At 42.4% G+C, this 18778-nt stretch overlaps 2 protein-coding genes across 2 annotated transcripts in view; one reads left to right on the top strand and one right to left on the bottom strand.

The window, feature by feature from the left end:
- FUNDC2 (FUN14 domain containing 2) overlaps positions 1-2179 on the bottom strand; it is a 20520-nt gene extending 18341 nt beyond the window's left edge. The window contains exon 1 of the mRNA XM_007467353.1: positions 2009-2179. Coding sequence (XP_007467415.1) covers positions 2009-2141 — 133 coding nt within the window. The 5' untranslated portion in view covers positions 2142-2179. The remainder of the gene's footprint in view (positions 1-2008) is intronic.
- A 2604-nt stretch (positions 2180-4783) lies between these two features.
- Positions 4784-18778, top strand: part of F8 (coagulation factor VIII) — a 121091-nt gene continuing 107096 nt past the window's right edge. Inside the window, exon 1 of the mRNA XM_007467355.1 lies at positions 4784-4929. Coding sequence (XP_007467417.1) covers positions 4784-4929 — 146 coding nt within the window. The remainder of the gene's footprint in view (positions 4930-18778) is intronic.

The following is an 18778-nucleotide window of genomic DNA, read 5'->3' on the forward strand; positions in this document are numbered from 1 at the left end:
AGGGAAAGAAAGTCCTTTCAACAAATTGTGTTAGAACTATTAGGTATGTGTATTAAACAAACAAAAAAACCCTCAATCCCTACTTTACACAATAAACAAAATATAATTGAAGAATTAATTCAAGATGGACCATAGATACCAATTTAGCAAAGCCAAAATATGGATGTTTAAGGAACTGGGCCTTCTATGGCCTCACAAGTAGTTAAATGAAAATTTTTGTTCTAACATAACCACAAAACATTACTGCTGTGTTGAAGAAGAAACTCTCTCCCTGGGTTAAAGAACATCACTGAAAACAAGAATGAGTTTTGAGTTTTGTTTTAATGTCATTTTAACAAGCTCCTTAGCTCAATAGAGGGCTCCAACCAAAAGGGATCAAATCACAGACACTGAGTTCACCCAAAGTCACTCATTCAACACACACTGCTAAGCACTATACCGACCAGTCAGCAGCCTTGCTTGTGAGCCCAGGAAAGCAATGATTACAGTATTATGTGATCATCAATATGATAAAGATTGAAATTCCTAATGTCAGCCTCAAAGTTTCTCCCAACAATTTCCTAGGTGCAAATATCTGAGCAAACTACACATTTTAACTAAATAAGGGCAGTCTGCTCTGCAGGAAAATAATTCCATTGTGCATTCCAACACCTTTGAGTCACCTCAATTCAGGTGTGCTGGTAAACGGTTTGGTTTGTTTTAGATTTTTTTTTTAATCTGGACCATTTTCAAAGTTTTTATTGAATTTGTTACAATATTGCTTCTGTTTTATGCTTTGGCTTTTTGGCCGGGAGGCACGTGGGACCTTAGTTCCCCCATCAGGGATGGAACCTGCACCCCCGGCACTGTAAGGCGAAGGCGTAACCACTGGACCGCCAGTGAAGTCCCCAGGTAAACGTTTCACAAGCGCGCTGGGGTGGGGGGAGGGCTGACTAGTAGTGTATACCAACATCCAGGGTGTGACGTCACTGAAGTGTGACAGCGCTGAATGCGGAGCTGGCAAGAGACACGGCTTATCACGCTACGTTATTTCCACCACACAGACACAACAGATGTCCATAACCTCAAGAGTACAGATAATAACTAAACATGGCAAATAAGGAAGTAATGAATTTTGAGCATTTTCACTCTGTTTTTAACATAATTTATGTAATCTTAAATTTATATAATTGAGTTTTCGATAATGGTTCTGTGAGCCAGTAGTGAACTGAACATAGCCTGAAGCATTCAAAGAAGTAGGATAAGAAGCACAACTGAAAGACATGGTCCACCGTGTATTTTTTTTTTTTTTTTTTTTTTTTGCGATACGCGGGCCTCTCACTGTTGTGGCCTCTCCCATTGTGGAGCACAGGCTCCGGATGCACAGGCTCAGCGGCCATGGCTCACGGGCCCAGCCGCTCCGCAGCATGTGGGATCTTCCCGGACCGGGGCACGAACCCGTGTACCCTGCATCAGCAGGCGGACTCTCAACCACTGAGCCACCAGGGAAGCCCTCACTGTGTATTTTATTACAGGCTTTTTTTTTTTTTCACGGACTCTTCCCTTCACTACGCGGACTAAATAGGCGATTTCCAAGAACCATACCACGTGTACTCTTTCAAAACCATCAATAGCACAAGTAGAGGCGGCCTGCACGCGGAAAGACGCCGGCCCGGTGTATGAAGACACTCCAAAGGGACAAAGAAGCTGCCTTAATATCAAGGTGCCAGAGTGCTTCCGGGAACAGGAACAAAATGTCTCCAGGCCGAGGCTGTCGGGGGCGGGGCCGGAAGGCGGAGGAGCCCGGCCGGAGACAACAGCGAGGGCAAGTTCGGCTCCAGCCCGGCCACTGACCTTGGCCAGACCTCGGGAACAGCCGGGCCACAGATGAGCTCCGGGAGCCCGCCCCGCCCCTGCGGCGCTCGGGCCCCCCAGGGGCGCTGCTGGGCCTGGGAGGCGTGGAGCCTGTCCCTTCCGGAGCCCGGGAAGTCGGCTCCTCGCGGCGCCACCGGCGAGCGCCCGTCCTTACCTTGACTGGCTGCGGCCATTTCGGCGAGCTCGTCTCGCGATGACACCTGTAGGGGCTCGGCTCGGTAAGGCGCGGAGTGGCGCGCCACTGTCGGCGCTAGCTGGATTCCGGCACGTGGGGTAGATGTTTCCATTCCCACGGCGGCGGCGGAAGAGGCGGGGCGGGGCGGGGCGGGGCGCGGGGGTCTTAGTCCCCTTCCCCGGGCGCAGCCGCTTCACAAGGCGCCAAGGGCGGTGTCACAAACCCCGCGGCGCCGCCCCCCAGGCCCGTCGGGGCGCGCGTGCGCAGAAGGCCTCTCACAGAGGAGTTACTCCGCCGCACGTAGTCTAGCTCGCAGCTCACCTGGAAGGGGGTTTCCCGTGTGCGACTGCAGTGCGGCCTTTCGCCAGAAGACTGCTTCACTCCTTACTTTACTAAAAATAAAGAAAGCGGGCTTGTAGTGTTGTTCATGTTAACATTGAGCACGTATTTATCAGTGCCCGCTCTGTGCCCGACGCTGTGCTACTGGAGGAAGACAGACATTTAAGAAACATTGCAGTCACAGTGACCGAGACGGGCTCAGAAAGGAAAGCCCTCGCTGCCCGCAGCGCCCGCCGAGCCCTTTAACCACGTGCCACGGCGCACCTCCCCGCCCCAGCCCCAAGCGGCAGCTTTCGCTGTTACTCCGTCTCAGTTCACGGCAACGCCACCTTTCCAAAGCCCTTGCTGTTATTCTGAACTCCTCTTTCTCAAAGCCCACAAACCCAGTTCATCAGCAACCAGCAGAAGCGCCACCTTCACAATGAATCCAGCCCTGCTCGCCCCTCCACTGCTTCCGTCCCAGCCCGAATCACAGTCGTTTCTCGCCCTCAGTTAACAGGTCACCTGCCCCTCAGGCACGCCTTCCATGACCATTCTCATTTAAAATTGCAGCCTGGTACACCCCTCCTTCCCCTTTTCCTACTTACTTTCCTTTTGGGCACAGTACTTATTTCACCTTCTAACATACGTAAGGTATTCCTGTCTTTCAGGTATTGCTTACCGTTTCTCAGTTGTTTCTTTTTCACTGCTCTGTGCCCAGTGCCTAAGACACTGTCTGGTTAGGACAAATGGGTAGTTGTGTGCTCTTTGGCAAACCATTAACCTCTCTGCCCCTCAGATGGTTCATCTGTACTCACTTTGAAGTCTTATTGTGAGGATTAAATCACATAATGTGTAAAGCTCATGACAGAATTATCACTCTGTATTGTGACTATGTATCTTACCTTTTTGTCCCCGCTGCTGCAGCATGACTCCCAGAAGACAGGAACTGGATTTTATTCGTCTCTGAAGCATGGACGTATAGCAAAAGAGTTAGGAGCAAGACTTCTGGAGCCAAATTAAATGGGTATGAATGCTACAATTTACAAACTGTGTGACCATGGCCAAGTTGCCTAACGCCTCTGTGCTTCAGTTTCATCACCTGTACGATGAAAACAAGAATGCTTGCTGCATTAGAAAGCACTTAGAACAGTTCCTGGAATATATTACATGCCAGCTATTATCTCTGCAAACTGGTGCCTGGCAGAGAGAAGGTCTCAGCAAATGTTTACCCAAGGGGCTTCTTCCTGATTGTTTCCAAGCTGGACAATACCTTGCCAGTGGCTCCCAAACACATTCCTATCCGTGCAGAAGTGGACTCTCCGTGATAACACTTCTTATAGAAACCCTGATCAAGGTTCTTATTAGCTCCTATACTTTGAGGCCCTTGGGAGGCTCTCATGCCTCCTAATATACATTAAACTGAGTAGGTTCTCTGCTTGAGCTCAGCATGGCTATATTTTGATGTAAGGAGATATAGCCTATACTCAGGCCAAATGTAAACAACTTTAAGAAGCATCAGGTAGCAACGATGCAAGGGAAATAGATACGTGGATGCTGGGTAGTTATGAGTGCTCTGTAAGCAAATGAAGCCAAGAGAGATATCGGTAGTGCCGGTGGGGCTAGAGAACTTACAGTGTCAAGGCGCTGGTCCAGATTTGAGCTCATTAGAAGGTGAGATTTGAGCCAAGACTTGAAGGAGATGTGGGAGTGGAAACGTGTGGCGATCTGGGAAAAGGGGCTTCAGGTAGAGGAAACAGCAGATGCTAAGGTCCAGGTGCAAGGGTGTGCTCGGTGTTTTAAGGAAGAGCAAGGAGGCCAGTAGCTGGAGTGAGATGAAACCTTGGAGGTGGGGGGAAGGGACATGCAGATCATGGGGAAGACTCTAGGCCATGGTCAAAATGTAGGATTATACTCTGAGTGAGGCCAGAAGCCAGTGGAGGTTTCTGGGCAGAGAAGTAACTGGATCCGCTTTATGGTTTTAAAGGTCATTCATTGGTGTCTGTGAAGGGCAAGGGTGGAAGCAGGGAGACGTTAGAATGTTACTCTTGCTGGTGCAGGTGTATTCCAGAATCTTCAACAACATCAGCCCCCTCTTTCCTTTCCTCAAAGGTTCTGAGCAAAGCAGCATTCTTGTGCCCCTGCTGCTTTCAGAGGTGAACGGGTTAAGCTTTAGCTCAGCCTCCCTTTTCCTACTCAGTTCTTCCTGTGGCTGCTTCCCACTGCCAAAAAGGAAGCAATCCTATCCGTCACTGCTGAGCGCTAATGCTGCTGTCACTCCAGCCAGTCAAGTTCCCTAAAGTCCTTTGAGAAAATTTTGGGACTTTTCCCTAAATCATACAAAATTTACCTTTTTTCTCCTGGGAGCCAAAGATATTTTTAGAGAAGAATTAATCTTTCGTTTCTCCAGTCGAACATTTTCTAGCAATCAGAGCCATGCAAATAGAGCTCTCCACCTGCTTCTTTCTGTGCCTTTTGCCTTTCAGCTTTGGTGCCGTCAGAAGATACTACCTGGGCGCGGTGGAACTGTCCTGGGACTATATGCAAAGTGAACTGCTCAGTGAGCTGCACGTGGACACAAGGTAAAGGCCTGTTCTAGTTGGGCCGGTCAGGATGGTGGGGCTGTGACTCTGGCTGTTTTGTCCATTGCTTCTCTTTGTCACATGCTGCCACACTGGAAACTAGAGAGTGGAGTAGAGTGAGGGCGAAGAGGCAAGCAGCATAAGAGACAGAACGAAACTTCCCTCAGCCTACCCCACAGCTTCCACAGGGAGAAGAGCCCTAAGACCCATCAATATTACACGCAATTTTGCTGTAAGGATAGCATTAGCCATGAGTTCAGAAACTTTTCCTTTTTTCTGGGTTCTGGTGCATTTGGGGAGAGTAGTATTAAATAATCTTTCCAATATTATCTATGGTCGTTGATTTATTCAGATTTTTCTACCTCCTCTTCAGTCAATATTGGTTATATACATTTTCCTAGAAAGCAATCGGTTATCCCTAGATTTGATAATGTATTGGTATCAAGTTACATAATAGTCTTGTGATATTGTTAAACTGTTCTGTGTCTGTAGTTATATCTCCATTCTTAGCTTGTGTATGTTCTCTTTACCTCTCATAAATAATATTTCCAGGAAGTTTCTCGATTTTATTGCTTTTGTCAGGACGCATCTTTTGGTTCTATCAATTTCTGTTTTTACTTTCATCAATTCATTTCTTCTTCCTAGCTTCCTTTGGTTCATTTAGTTGATCTAACTTTTTGCTTATTGAGTTGAATGCTGAAGTCATTTGTTTTAAATTTTGTTTTGTTTTCTTTAAATGTGTATTATAAAGATTTAAACCCAGTGCATATATAATGGTAATGTAAATATTAAATATGGTCACGGCATACATACGTTACAATCTTTTCTGTTCTTTTTGCTTTGCTCCACACTCTCCTTCTACTTGAGCCCCCTTCTTGATTATCCCCAATCAGGTAACCCTAGAATGGTGATATATATTCATGTACACGCACGTACGCACATATATGCAAATAAAGGTTTTCTTGGTCATTGTTTTACAAAAATGGGATATTATACACTATTCTCACTCACTGACACCTAGTAGAATTCTGTCCAAGTCAGTTGGCATAACTCCAATCTTTTTAATGGCTAAATAAAATTCCCTATTATTCCAGGTTTTTGGCCATTATATCCTATATCATTACATACTGATGCTTTTATTCCTATAGGACAGATTCTCAAGAGGGATATTGCTGGAATGAAGGGAATATTTCCTTTTTAGTTTTAATTTCCAAAAAGGCTAGAACTCTTCAAACATTGCTACCATCAACATATAGGAGTGCCCTTCTCCCTGCATTCACATCAGCAATAAGTTTTACCTTGTTTTTTAATCTTTGCCCATCTAGTAGGTATGGAGTGATATTTCATCATTACAATAATCACATTCCTTTTATTTCTAATGAGGCTGAACATCTTTTTAAATGCTTGTTGACTATTGCATTTATATTTTGAGAGTTGACTATTCACATGTTTTGCCCAGTTTTCTTTGGGCTCTTTCACTTTTTTTTAGATTATGAGAACTATATATTTTATTCTTGCAAGTATTAATAGCCTATCGCAAGGCACCGTTTATCAAACAATACATCTTTTGCCACTGATTTGAATAAAAACATTCATCATATAAAATTCTCATATATATTAGTATCTATTTCATTAAATTTCATTAAATTTATACATAAATTTTATTAATATAATAAATGTAAGTAATTTATTATATTTATCCCTATGCATTTTATAAATATGTTGCTATTGTTAATCAAATGTTTTCTCCTATGTTCTTGATGTTAAGTACCAGAATAGAGAAAAGCTATTGGTTTGTGTATATTCATCTCAAATCTAGCTACCTTACTGAATTCTCATATAAATTCTAATAATTTTACATGGCAGTCTCTATGTGTATTGAATCATATTCAAAATAAGACAGATTCTAGCTCTTTTCCAATGTTTAATCAGTTATTTCTTTTTCTTATCTTATTGATTTTACTTGAAACAGTCTTCATATTTTGCTTTTTAGAATAACATTTGCTGTTTGTTCTTGATAAGTGTCTTTGTTACTCCTTGCCATAAAATTTTCATTAGTAATGGCTTTTCAGCATTCTAGCATCATATGAATTTTGGCCTTTAATATGTTGAGGACAAATAGATTATGTCAATAAACTTCCTGACATTATATATCCTTACATTTTTGGAGTAAAATCTAATGTTCATGCAATTTGATTATTGTTGGGTTCTATGTGCTAATATTTTTTTAGACACTGTGTGCCTTTATTATGTGGGATTGATCTATAGCTTTATTTTTTGATTGAAGTATACTTGATTTATAATATTGTGTTAGTTTGAAGTGAGGAACATAGTGATTCAGTATTTTTACATATTATATTCCATCATAGGTTTTTAGAAGATAATGGTTACAGTTCCCTGTGCTATACTGTATATCCTTGTTGCTTACCTATTTTATATATAGTAGTTTGTGTCTGTTAATCCCATACCCTTAATTTGTCTCTCCCCCCTTCCCTCTACCCTTTGATAACCATGTTTGTTTTCTATATCTGTGAGTCTGTTTCTGTTTTGCATATACATTCATTTGTATTATTTTTTAGATTCCACATATGAGTGAAATATATAATATTTGTCTTTCTGTGTCTGACTTATTTCACTAAGCATAATATTCTCTAGGTCCTAAGCATAATATTCTCTAGGTCCATCCATGTTGCTACAGATGGCAAGATTTCATTCTTTTTTATGGCTGAGTAGTATTCCATTGTGTGTGTGTGTGTGTGTGTGTGTGTGTGTGTGTGTGTGTATTATACACTATTCTCACTCACTGACACCTAGTAGAATTCTGTCCAAGTCAGTTGGCATAACTCCAATCTTTTTAATGGCTAAATAAAATTCCCTATTATTCCAGGTTTTTGGCCATTATATCCTATATCATTACATACTGATGCTTTTATTCCTATAGGACAGATTCTCAAGAGGGATATTGCTGGAATGAAGGGAATATTTCCTTTTTAGTTTTAATTTCCAAAAAGGCTAGAACTCTTCAAACATTGCTACCATCAACATATAGGAGTGCCCTTCTCCCTGCATTCACATCAGCAATAAGTTTTACCTTGTTTTTTAATCTTTGCCCATCTAGTAGGTATGGAGTGATATTTCATCATTACAATAATCACATTCCTTTTATTTCTAATGAGGCTGAACATCTTTTTAAATGCTTGTTGACTATTGCATTTATATTTTGAGAGTTGACTATTCACATGTTTTGCCCAGTTTTCTTTGGGCTCTTTCACTTTTTTTTAGATTATGAGAACTATATATTTTATTCTTGCAAGTATTAATAGCCTATCGCAAGGCACCGTTTATCAAACAATACATCTTTTGCCACTGATTTGAATAAAAACATTCATCATATAAAATTCTCATATATATTAGTATCTATTTCATTAAATTTCATTAAATTTATACATAAATTTTATTAATATAATAAATGTAAGTAATTTATTATATTTATCCCTATGCATTTTATAAATATGTTGCTATTGTTAATCAAATGTTTTCTCCTATGTTCTTGATGTTAAGTACCAGAATAGAGAAAAGCTATTGGTTTGTGTATATTCATCTCAAATCTAGCTACCTTACTGAATTCTCATATAAATTCTAATAATTTTACATGGCAGTCTCTATGTGTATTGAATCATATTCAAAATAAGACAGATTCTAGCTCTTTTCCAATGTTTAATCAGTTATTTCTTTTTCTTATCTTATTGATTTTACTTGAAACAGTCTTCATATTTTGCTTTTTAGAATAACATTTGCTGTTTGTTCTTGATAAGTGTCTTTGTTACTCCTTGCCATAAAATTTTCATTAGTAATGGCTTTTCAGCATTCTAGCATCATATGAATTTTGGCCTTTAATATGTTGAGGACAAATAGATTATGTCAATAAACTTCCTGACATTATATATCCTTACATTTTTGGAGTAAAATCTAATGTTCATGCAATTTGATTATTGTTGGGTTCTATGTGCTAATATTTTTTTAGACACTGTGTGCCTTTATTATGTGGGATTGATCTATAGCTTTATTTTTTGATTGAAGTATACTTGATTTATAATATTGTGTTAGTTTGAAGTGAGGAACATAGTGATTCAGTATTTTTACATATTATATTCCATCATAGGTTTTTAGAAGATAATGGTTACAGTTCCCTGTGCTATACTGTATATCCTTGTTGCTTACCTATTTTATATATAGTAGTTTGTGTCTGTTAATCCCATACCCTTAATTTGTCTCTCCCCCCTTCCCTCTACCCTTTGATAACCATGTTTGTTTTCTATATCTGTGAGTCTGTTTCTGTTTTGCATATACATTCATTTGTATTATTTTTTAGATTCCACATATGAGTGAAATATATAATATTTGTCTTTCTGTGTCTGACTTATTTCACTAAGCATAATATTCTCTAGGTCCTAAGCATAATATTCTCTAGGTCCATCCATGTTGCTACAGATGGCAAGATTTCATTCTTTTTTATGGCTGAGTAGTATTCCATTGTGTGTGTGTGTGTGTGTGTGTGTGTGTGTGTGTGTGTGTGTGTGTAAAACACATCTTCTTAAGTCATTTGTCTGTTGATGGGCACTTGGGTTGTTTCCATGCCTTGGCTATTGTAAATAGTGCTGCTGTGAACATTGGGGTACATGTATCTTTTCAAACTACTGTTTTCATTTTTTTCTGGATATATAACTTTATTTTTTACTATTATTATTAGATTTTGGTATTAAAGTTTTATTGGCTTTATCAGATGAATTGGTGAGTGTTCTATCCTTTTCTATTGCCTAAAATAGCTCAAATAACATTAGAGTTATCTGTTGTTTTAAAGTTAGATAAGATTCACATATGAATCCATTTGGTCCAAGTGACATTTGCAATATCTTTAATCATCTCTTCAGGCTCTTCTATGTTAACTAGTCAAATCAAAATTCAACTTATTTTTGGAGTCAGCTTTAATAATTTTATACCTTTCTAGGAAATCATTTCCTTTATTTTTTCAATTTTGTTGCCACTGTGTTGCATATAGCACTCTCTCATGATTCTTTTACTCCACATCATCTGTAGCTATTTGCCCTTTCTCATTCTTAAATTCCTAAATTTTTGTTATTTATCTTTTCTACATGAACAAGTTTATAACGGATTTCTCTTTGGTTGTTGTTGGGGGTGGTCTTTTCAAATAATGAGCTTTTGGCTTTTTTTGTTCTTCGTTATTTTTTTTAATTAATTAATTAATTTTATTTATTTTTGGCTGCATTGGGTCTTTGTTGCTGTGCATGGGCTTCCTCTAGTTGCGGTGAGCGGGGGCTACTCTTCGTAGCATTGCCCGGGCTTCTCATTGCGGTGGCTTCTCTTGTTGCGGAGCATGGGCTCTGGAGCACAGGCTCAGTAGTTGTGGCTCAAGGGCTCTAGAGTGCAGGCTCAGTAGTTGTGGCGCACAGGCTTTGTTGCTCCACAGCATGTGGGATCTTCCCAGACCAGGGCTCAAACCTGTGTCCCCTGCATTGCCAGGTGGACTCTTAACCACTGCGCCACCAGGGAAGTCAGTCCCTGGTTATTTTTTATATTTAATTTATTTTCATATTTTATCTTTATCAGTGGTAGTTTCTTTTGGCTTGTCATGCTATATTTTTTCTAATATCTTAGGGAAAATAATATGTTCTTTTCTCTTTCTTTTGTCCTTTGTTTTTAACAGTGAAGGCATTTAAAGCTATACATTTTTCCCTGAGAACAACTTTTCTATATCCCATAGGTTATGTTATGAAGAGTTTTCTTTTCATTGTTTTCAGTAGAGTCTGTAATATCCTCTTTGATTTCATTTAGAAGCATGGTTTTTAATCACATTTTTAATTTGGTTGTCAAGTTATCTTTTTGGTATTTGGGTCAGCTTTGAGCATCCTGTTAGTTTCCTACTGCTGTGTAACAAATTACCTGAAACTTAGCAGTTTGCAACAACATCCATTTATTATCTCACAGTTTCAGTGGGTCAGAAGTCCAGGTGGGCTCAACTAGATACTCTGCTCAGGATCATACAAGGCCAAAATCAAGGTGTTGACAGGGCTTTGCTCCTTACTGGAGACTCTGTGGGGGAATCCACTTCCAGGCTGAATTGGAATTTAGTTCCTTCTCTCAGTTTCCATGCGGCACCCTCCACCTTCATGCTAGCAAGAGTGCATCAAGTCTGTTTCATGCTTCGGATCTGTCTAACAGAACATATTCATGAGCATAACACCAAACGGCAAAGGTCACGAGGGACAACATTTTGCCTACCACAGGTGTAGTTTACATACAGTGAAACACACAGATTTTCAAGTGTACAGTTTTATAAGCTTTGGCAAATGCATACAAGTTACATAACCACCACCCTAGTCAACCCTCCTGCAACTTTTCAGTGAGTCTCTCTACCCTTACCTGGCACCAGGCAATAAGCTCCTTTCTGGAATTACAGATTCGCTTTTGGCATTACAAGACTTTTATATCAGTAGATTCATACAGTATGCATTCTTCAGTGTCTGGCTTTTTATCTTAAGCATCGTGATTTGGAAATTCACCTAGGTTGTTGCATGAAGTTGTTCTGTCCTTTTTATTGCTGGTTACTACTCGATTATGGGAATATATCACAATGTGTATATATTTTCCCTGCCGCATGGACCTTTGGATTGTTTCCAGGGGCTAATATAAATAAACCTGCTATGAACATACCTGTGCAAGTTTTTGAGTGGCCATCTGCTTTCCTTTATCTTACATAAATATCTAGGAGTGAAATTGCTGGATCATGCTGAAATGCATATTTAACTTTATAAGAAACTACCAACAGATTTCTGGAATGGTTGTACCATTTTGTACTCTTACCAACAATGCGTGAAAGTGCCAGTGGCAACACATACTGGACAATATTTGACGTTACCAGTATTTAATTTTAGTCATTTTAATGACTATGCGGTGGTATCTTACTGTATGTTTAATTTACATTCTCTGATAACTAAAGATGCTGAGCATCTTTGCATGTGTAATTGACCATTCCTGTATCTTATTTAATAAAATGTTTACTCAGATCTTCAGCCCATTTTTAAATTGGGTTGTCTTATTATTGTTGAGTTTTGAGAATTTCCATATCCCATAGGTTATGTTATGAAGACTTTTCTTTTCATTGTTTTCAGTAGAGTCTGTAATATCCTCTTTGGTTTCATTTAGAAGCATGATTTTTAATCACATTTTTAATTTGGTTGTCAAGTTATCTTTTTGGTATTTGGGTCAGCTTTGAGCATCCTGTTAGTTTCCTACTGCTGTGTAACAAATTACACAAATTACTGGATAGAAGTAAATTTTCAGATATACCTGTTTGCAATATTTTCTCCCAGCACAAAGATTTTCATTTTAATGAACTCCAATTTATCTATTCTTGTTTCCACTGGTTGCTTGTGGTTTTGGTGTCATATCTAAAAAGCCATGGCCAAATCCAAAGTCACAAAGATTTACACCTGTTCTCTTCTAAGAAGTTTATAGTTTTAGCTCTTATATTTAGTTCTTTGATACACTGAGTTAACTTTTGTGTATGGTTTAAGGAAGCAATCCAAGCCTGTGGTTGTGCAGTGGTAATGATCCTGAAGTAGAGGCCCAGATGGTCAGTAGCCTAGTATCTAAATGAACCATTGACCATTTATCCATTAATGTTGGTCTTTTTGAAAATTAATATTGAAATATTTGTACTTAATACATTGTGCTTTATTATAGTTTTCATCTAACACACAGGCTGAGGTATAGTGAATAATAGACTGAGTGTGAAATTGAATTGAATGGAGAAAATGATTTATTATCTAGCTTTCTGTTGTTTTATAGGCAGTCACATGTATTTACCAGGAAAAAGTTGATAGAATTTTTATTTTGATGGCACCATTTTATAGTCTAGATTATTTTGATACTGATTAACAGGATAAGCTGACTCTGGACACATCCTGACAAACTCTGCCAAGGTCTGAAACAAACATCTGGGAAAATTCAGTTTTGTATTATCTATTCCTGCAGCTGCTCAACTTCTTCTAAGCAAGGGTCAGGGAATATAATAGGTTTTCCGATTGGTTTTAGATAAAATGTGAAAGAACAGTTCAGGTCAAGGGCATTGTTGCCAAATATATTTGGCAAGATTTATATATCAAACCTCAAGGGAAATACACAAACAAAAAACCCACATAAGTTAGGAAGGAGTAAAATCTGTGAACCCGGGAACATTTTGTCACTTACTGTGCAGATTACCCTGAATCTGAGACATAAATCACGTCCCACTTGACTCGGACCTAGGCCTTCTGTTTCTGTCTCACAATCTTGATCTTTTATCTGGCTTTTGGTTTTCACTCTTCCCTCAGAGAGAGAAAAAGTTGTTTTCTGTGTGCTCGTGATCCTGTTCCTTCTCTGCTCGTCCAAGCTCTTGATCTAGTAAACATTTTTTATGTCTTATATTTTCATTTTAGTCATAAATATTAAAGTGAAAGTACTGTGCTAGTGTATGTCAAAATACCTATCTCTGGACATGGGTCTGAGTCTTGTTAGAAACCAATGGGAACTTTGGAGAAACTGAGTAGGGTAGACTCAGGAGAACCAAGGAGATGGAGTGGGAAAAGGGGAAGGGAACAAACTAGGGATGAGTTGATGACTGTGGAAGGGCATAGTCTCAAAGTGGCCAGGAGATGGGACAAATGAACCGAAGTGAGGAGTATACTCAATGATGTTAAATGACTAAAAGCCATGTAGGTCTATGCCTAGGCTAATGCCATGGAAATTTCTAGAGATGGATGAAATTACAGCACATTGAAATATGAATTAATATCACCATTTGGGTTCCCCAGAAGCAGACTGTGAGATGGATATCAACGTGCAGGAATTTTATTTAGAGTGTTCTTGGGATCAATACCTGGGAAAGCAGGGGAGGGCGGAGGGAGAAGCTGGGCCGCAGTGCAGGCCAGCCCTACAAGGAGCTCTGGAGCGGGAATGACCCTTCTGCGTTGTCCCACTTGGGCCAACGCGGCCAGGCCCCCTGTGTCTCCGTACTGATCAGTCATTAAGCAGTGGCTATCCTGGGAAGGGGCGTGGCTATCCTGGGGAGGGGGCGTGACCTGCCCCAGAAAGGGGCTGTGGTCTGCTCTGGGAATGGGCGTGGCCTCCCTGAGAAGGGCCAGTGGGCTGCTTTGGAAAAGGAGCGTCCAGGTCCTGTGGGCGGGGCATGAACCTGGCGGGCCGCTCCTCGAAGATACCGGAGCTGAGGGCTGTCCTCCAGCAGCACCCACCCCCCAGGTGGCTGGGTTCGAGTACCTTCCGGGCCGCCGCCTCCCCATCGCCATCACAGCCCCCACTCACTCACCGTCCATGTCCTCACCTGCATCGGGGGCAGCTTCTCCAGGCCCCGGGGGCCGTCGCATCGCGCCCCTCAGCTGGTGTGGCTGCCCTGGGGTGTGACCCACTCCTGCCTGCTTCGCGTGAGACAGCCCACCCCCTTGGTGGCCGCGCCCCGGGGGCTCCTCATCTGGCATGCCGCCCCTTGGGTACGGTAGCCCCAGGTGCCCAGGCGGCGCCCCTGCTTCTCACTCAGTGAGACTCTTGTGTTTTGTGCTGTGAGGACCTTCTACACTGCCGAGCCCAGAGCTGCAGGTGGGGATGGGCGGCACAGACTCCCCGGGTGGGTCACGGGGGAAGAGAGGTTCTTTTGCTGCCATTCTTTGGTTCCTAAACCTGTGTGTTCTCATTGGGGCCACAGAACCATCTTTGAATCAATGCATATCCAGCACCTTGGAGGTTGACCCTCTATCCTTATGGAGCCCTGCCTCCAAGCTGGAGCTTTAGCTGTGCCTTTAAGAGGTCATTCCATTGCTCTCTCTGTCTGGCAGCTTCTGCATGGGGTGGCATCTGATAAAGCCAGTGGATGCCATGGTCATGGGCTCACTCCAGCACCTCCTTTGCTGTACAGTGGTCCCCTGGTCTGATATGATATCATATGGGATCCTACATCAGTGAATCAAACCCTCTGTGAGCCCTCAGACAGTGGTGCTGGCTGAGGCCCTGCAGGCAGGAAAGCTAACATATCCCTGAAATACATGTCTCTTCTCTTCAGAATGAAGAGCCAGCCCTTCTAGGGTGGAAGGGATCCAATGCAATTTGCCACCGAATCGCTGGCTGGTCCCATGATGGACAGTGCCCAGTTAGGAACTCAGCATTGGTTTCTGTTGCTGGCAGGTTGGATTTGGGGAGGCAACACAAGTTAAATCAGCCTTAGTCAGTGGGAACCCTTGCTTTTGGGTCCATGCATTAATTCTCTCCATGCCTCCACAGCCACTTGGCTCACATCTTGCCAGCACTGAGATGGCCCATGTAGAGGCTGTGGCTAATGGTAATTGTCAGTCATTTTGTCTGTTATTGTTTTGCACTCTTCTTCCGCAGTAGCTATTCTCTGATGGCATTAACATATGACATGAAGGTTCTTTTATTTTGTACCCACTCACTAATATGCCTTCGCCCCAGACATCCTTGTCCTTGACCTTCCAGCCCTTTTCTTTCTAGGCCCTTGAACAGCCAGCCAAGCCATTTGCTGTTGTCCATTAGTCTGTATATATTTGAACCTTGGGCCGTTTTCTCTTTCTGCTCAAAGTGAGCAACCAACATTAGCCACCCCTGAGTGGGGCTGTAATACAACAGCAGTCAATTTTGGCTCGTACCTGAATACCAAGCTGACCCAACTCTACATAATCTCAGGCTTCTGCCCCCTCTAGCAACTGGTCGTCAGGGACCCCCCACATGACTATGGGTGTGACTTTAGGTAAAGGTGGCTGTGTAGCACGAATAGGTGAGATGGGCCTCTGACAGTCTGCTCATTCAGCCTGCTCGTGCACTCTGGTCCGTGCAGATCCCCACGCCTGCCTCCGTAAATCAGCTCCTTTTACTGGAAGGGCTTCCTTATCAGTACGCTGGCTTCTGGCCCTCAGCCAGTACATAGAGTCACTTGTCCTGGCCTTGGGCTGGCCGAGCTGCTCCCGGCACGTGCTTTCTCGGGTGTCCTGGAAACCCTGGGATTGAGTGAACTGCAAGGCTCCCTGGGAGGGGAGGGCTGTCAGGGAGGAGAGAATTAAGTCAGTCTCATCTTTGCCTCCTCCTTGAGAGAGGTGTACGCAAAACAGTGCACACTTGGAAGGAGTGTCTTCAGTCCATCTGCTGCTCCATCCCTCCAAGGCTGCTGAGGTCTTCCTCTGTGACTGTCGCTTGGCCAGTTTCTCTCGTGCTTGCAACAATCTTTACGTGAAGCAAGAGCTGCTAAACTGTTAGGTGCAGGCTCACCATTTTCAGGCTCTGCCAAACCCTTGTGTCTTCTGAAGGGGCGTCTCCCTCACTTCCTTGGCTGGTCCTTCCTCCCTGGTTTCAACACTGTCTAGGGCTCACAGGGCTTCCTTCTGCAAGTGGCTGTCTGGTGTGTCTGCCTGTGTCTATGCCTCTTCTTTCCACCGTCGCCTGCCGTTCCTGTAGGGTGCGACTCCCAGAAACTCGCGTAGCAGCGTCTGCTCTGTCAGCCATTCGATGCACTTTTACTTTTCACCAGAGCCGTTCAAACCTACATCTCTGGGCCAAACCCCTCATCAGAGTTCCAGGGGCACAAAGTCGGGGAGATGGTTCCACCCTGCTGGGTACCAGCTTCGCCTTAGCATAGCCGCGGTTTTGGTGGGCAGAGGGCCACTGTGTGCCTCACGAAAGAGCTCTGACAGCCTCACGCCTACCCTTTCGCTGGGAAGCACCGTTTGGGGGCCTTTTAAGTTTTCGGTCGTTCTGAGCGGGGTTCTGCTAATCACGGGTGACAGCCTTGCCACAAATTTACAGCTGTCGGTGAATTATCTGAAAGCAAATCGGATGAAAAAGAATGTTGCCAACCAACGTTGTGCAAGTAGTGACAACTTCTGTGTTTCTTTGGGTGATTTTATATAGCTTTTTAAGCACACAAATTTCAAAAAAAAAAAAGAATTGTCTGCTTTTTTCCTTTTGTGTATGTATGTGTGCAGGAAGTTTATTGGGAGGAGTTCATTGGGGCTTAGCTTACTGAGGCTCACCAAGTGTCTGGATAGTTTCCTTGAGGAATGATGACATATCAGGGCCTTAGTGTTGGTCTCTGTTCCTGGAAAGCTGGACATTTACAACAGCAGTAGCTAGATCAGCCTTGGTGAGTCCATGATGTTGAGCCCATGCATAGTCACCATCATGACTCCTCCATTTATATGTCCATTTTGGCAGCATTGGGGTGCCAACAACTGAGGCTGGCTAACATCAACTGGCTAAGTCATTCAGTTTACTTGGTTGTTCGGTGCAGTTTCCTTGGCAGAAAGTGCAGTATTTATTGCAAGACGCCCAGCCTGGGGCTAAGCAAGGAGAATGGGCAGCTCATATGCTCAAAAGACCCGAACACCCTGATGGCTTTGGGGGAAGGGCTTTTAAAGGCAAGGTGAGGGAGGGGGTGGCGGGATACCTGATCAGCTTATGGACGTTCTTCTGACTGGTTGGTGGTGAGGTAACCAGGTGGTATTTCAGGAGGGAGCCAACATCATCAGCCTTCTGGTTCCAGTGGTCTGGGGTCTACACGCCGGTGGTCAGCATGCCCTTACCTTCTTCCGCCCGGTGGGGGTCTTAGTATCTGCAAAACAACTCAGGGATATGACCCAGGGTATGATCTATAGCCCTTGAGGAGCAACTTTCTCTCTCCTTTTCAGTGTTGGAAGTTTCTGTTGTCATATGCTCAAGCTCAGAGATTTTTTTCCTAACAATATCCGGTTTACTAAGGAGCCTATCAAAGGCACTCTTCATTTCCATTACAGTGTTTTTGATCTCTACCATTTCTTCTTGATTTTTCTTAGAATTTCCATCTTTCTGCTTATATTATCCATCTGTTCTTACATGTTGTCTACTTGTTACATTAAAATATTTAACATATTAGTCATAGTTTTTTTTTTAAATTTCTGGTCTAATACTTCCAACATTCTTGTCATATCTGACTCTAGTTCTGCTGCTTGTTCAGTCTCTATGAACTGTGGGGTTCTTTTTTAATGCCTTTTAGTGTGCCTTGTAAGTTTTTGTTGAATGATGGATGTGATGTACTGGATAAAAGGAACTTTGGTAAATTAGGCCTTTAGTAATGTGGTGGTGAGGTGTGGGGAAGTGCTCTGTAGCCCTATGATTAGGTCTCAGTCTTTTAGTGAGCCTGTGCCCCTGGACTGTGGACTTCACCACTGCTTCTCAGTCTCACGCCTTGACACAGGCTGGCTAGAGTTGGGTATTTCCTTTCCTCTACATGGAAGGAGAAGCAGGATGATGTTGGGTATCTTCCTTCTTCCAGGTAGATTAAGGGGTGATTAAAATCCCAGAATGATAAGCTCTGGTAAAATAATTTCTCATGAGGGCAGGCATAAGAACAGAATGCTCTGGCACATTTTTATTTTTATTTTTTTATTATTTTTTAAAATTTATTTATTTTATTTCCTACTACAGCACTGGTTCCCACAAGCATTTCTACTTGAAGGTTTCTGTTCTAGTAAGTTGTGATTCTCTGCATTCACCTGTCTGTCTCTCTAATTTGGGGGGCAGCAGTTCTCTCTGTGACTTCATATACAGCTTCCATCTGCCTTGTTAACAGTAGAGGAGAGTGGGACAGAAGCATTACTTCCAGCTGTTTTTTAAATTATGTTTTATTTTTTTGGCCACACCACACGGCATGTGGGATCTTAGTTCCCCGACCAGGGATCGAACCTGAACCCACTACACTGGAAGCGTGGAGTCTTAACTACTGGACCACCAGGGA

This window comes from Lipotes vexillifer, unplaced genomic scaffold (genome assembly GCF_000442215.2).
Source record: "Lipotes vexillifer unplaced genomic scaffold, Lipotes_vexillifer_v1.1 scaffold2385, whole genome shotgun sequence".
In the NCBI taxonomy this organism is placed as follows: Eukaryota; Metazoa; Chordata; class Mammalia; order Artiodactyla; family Lipotidae; genus Lipotes; species Lipotes vexillifer.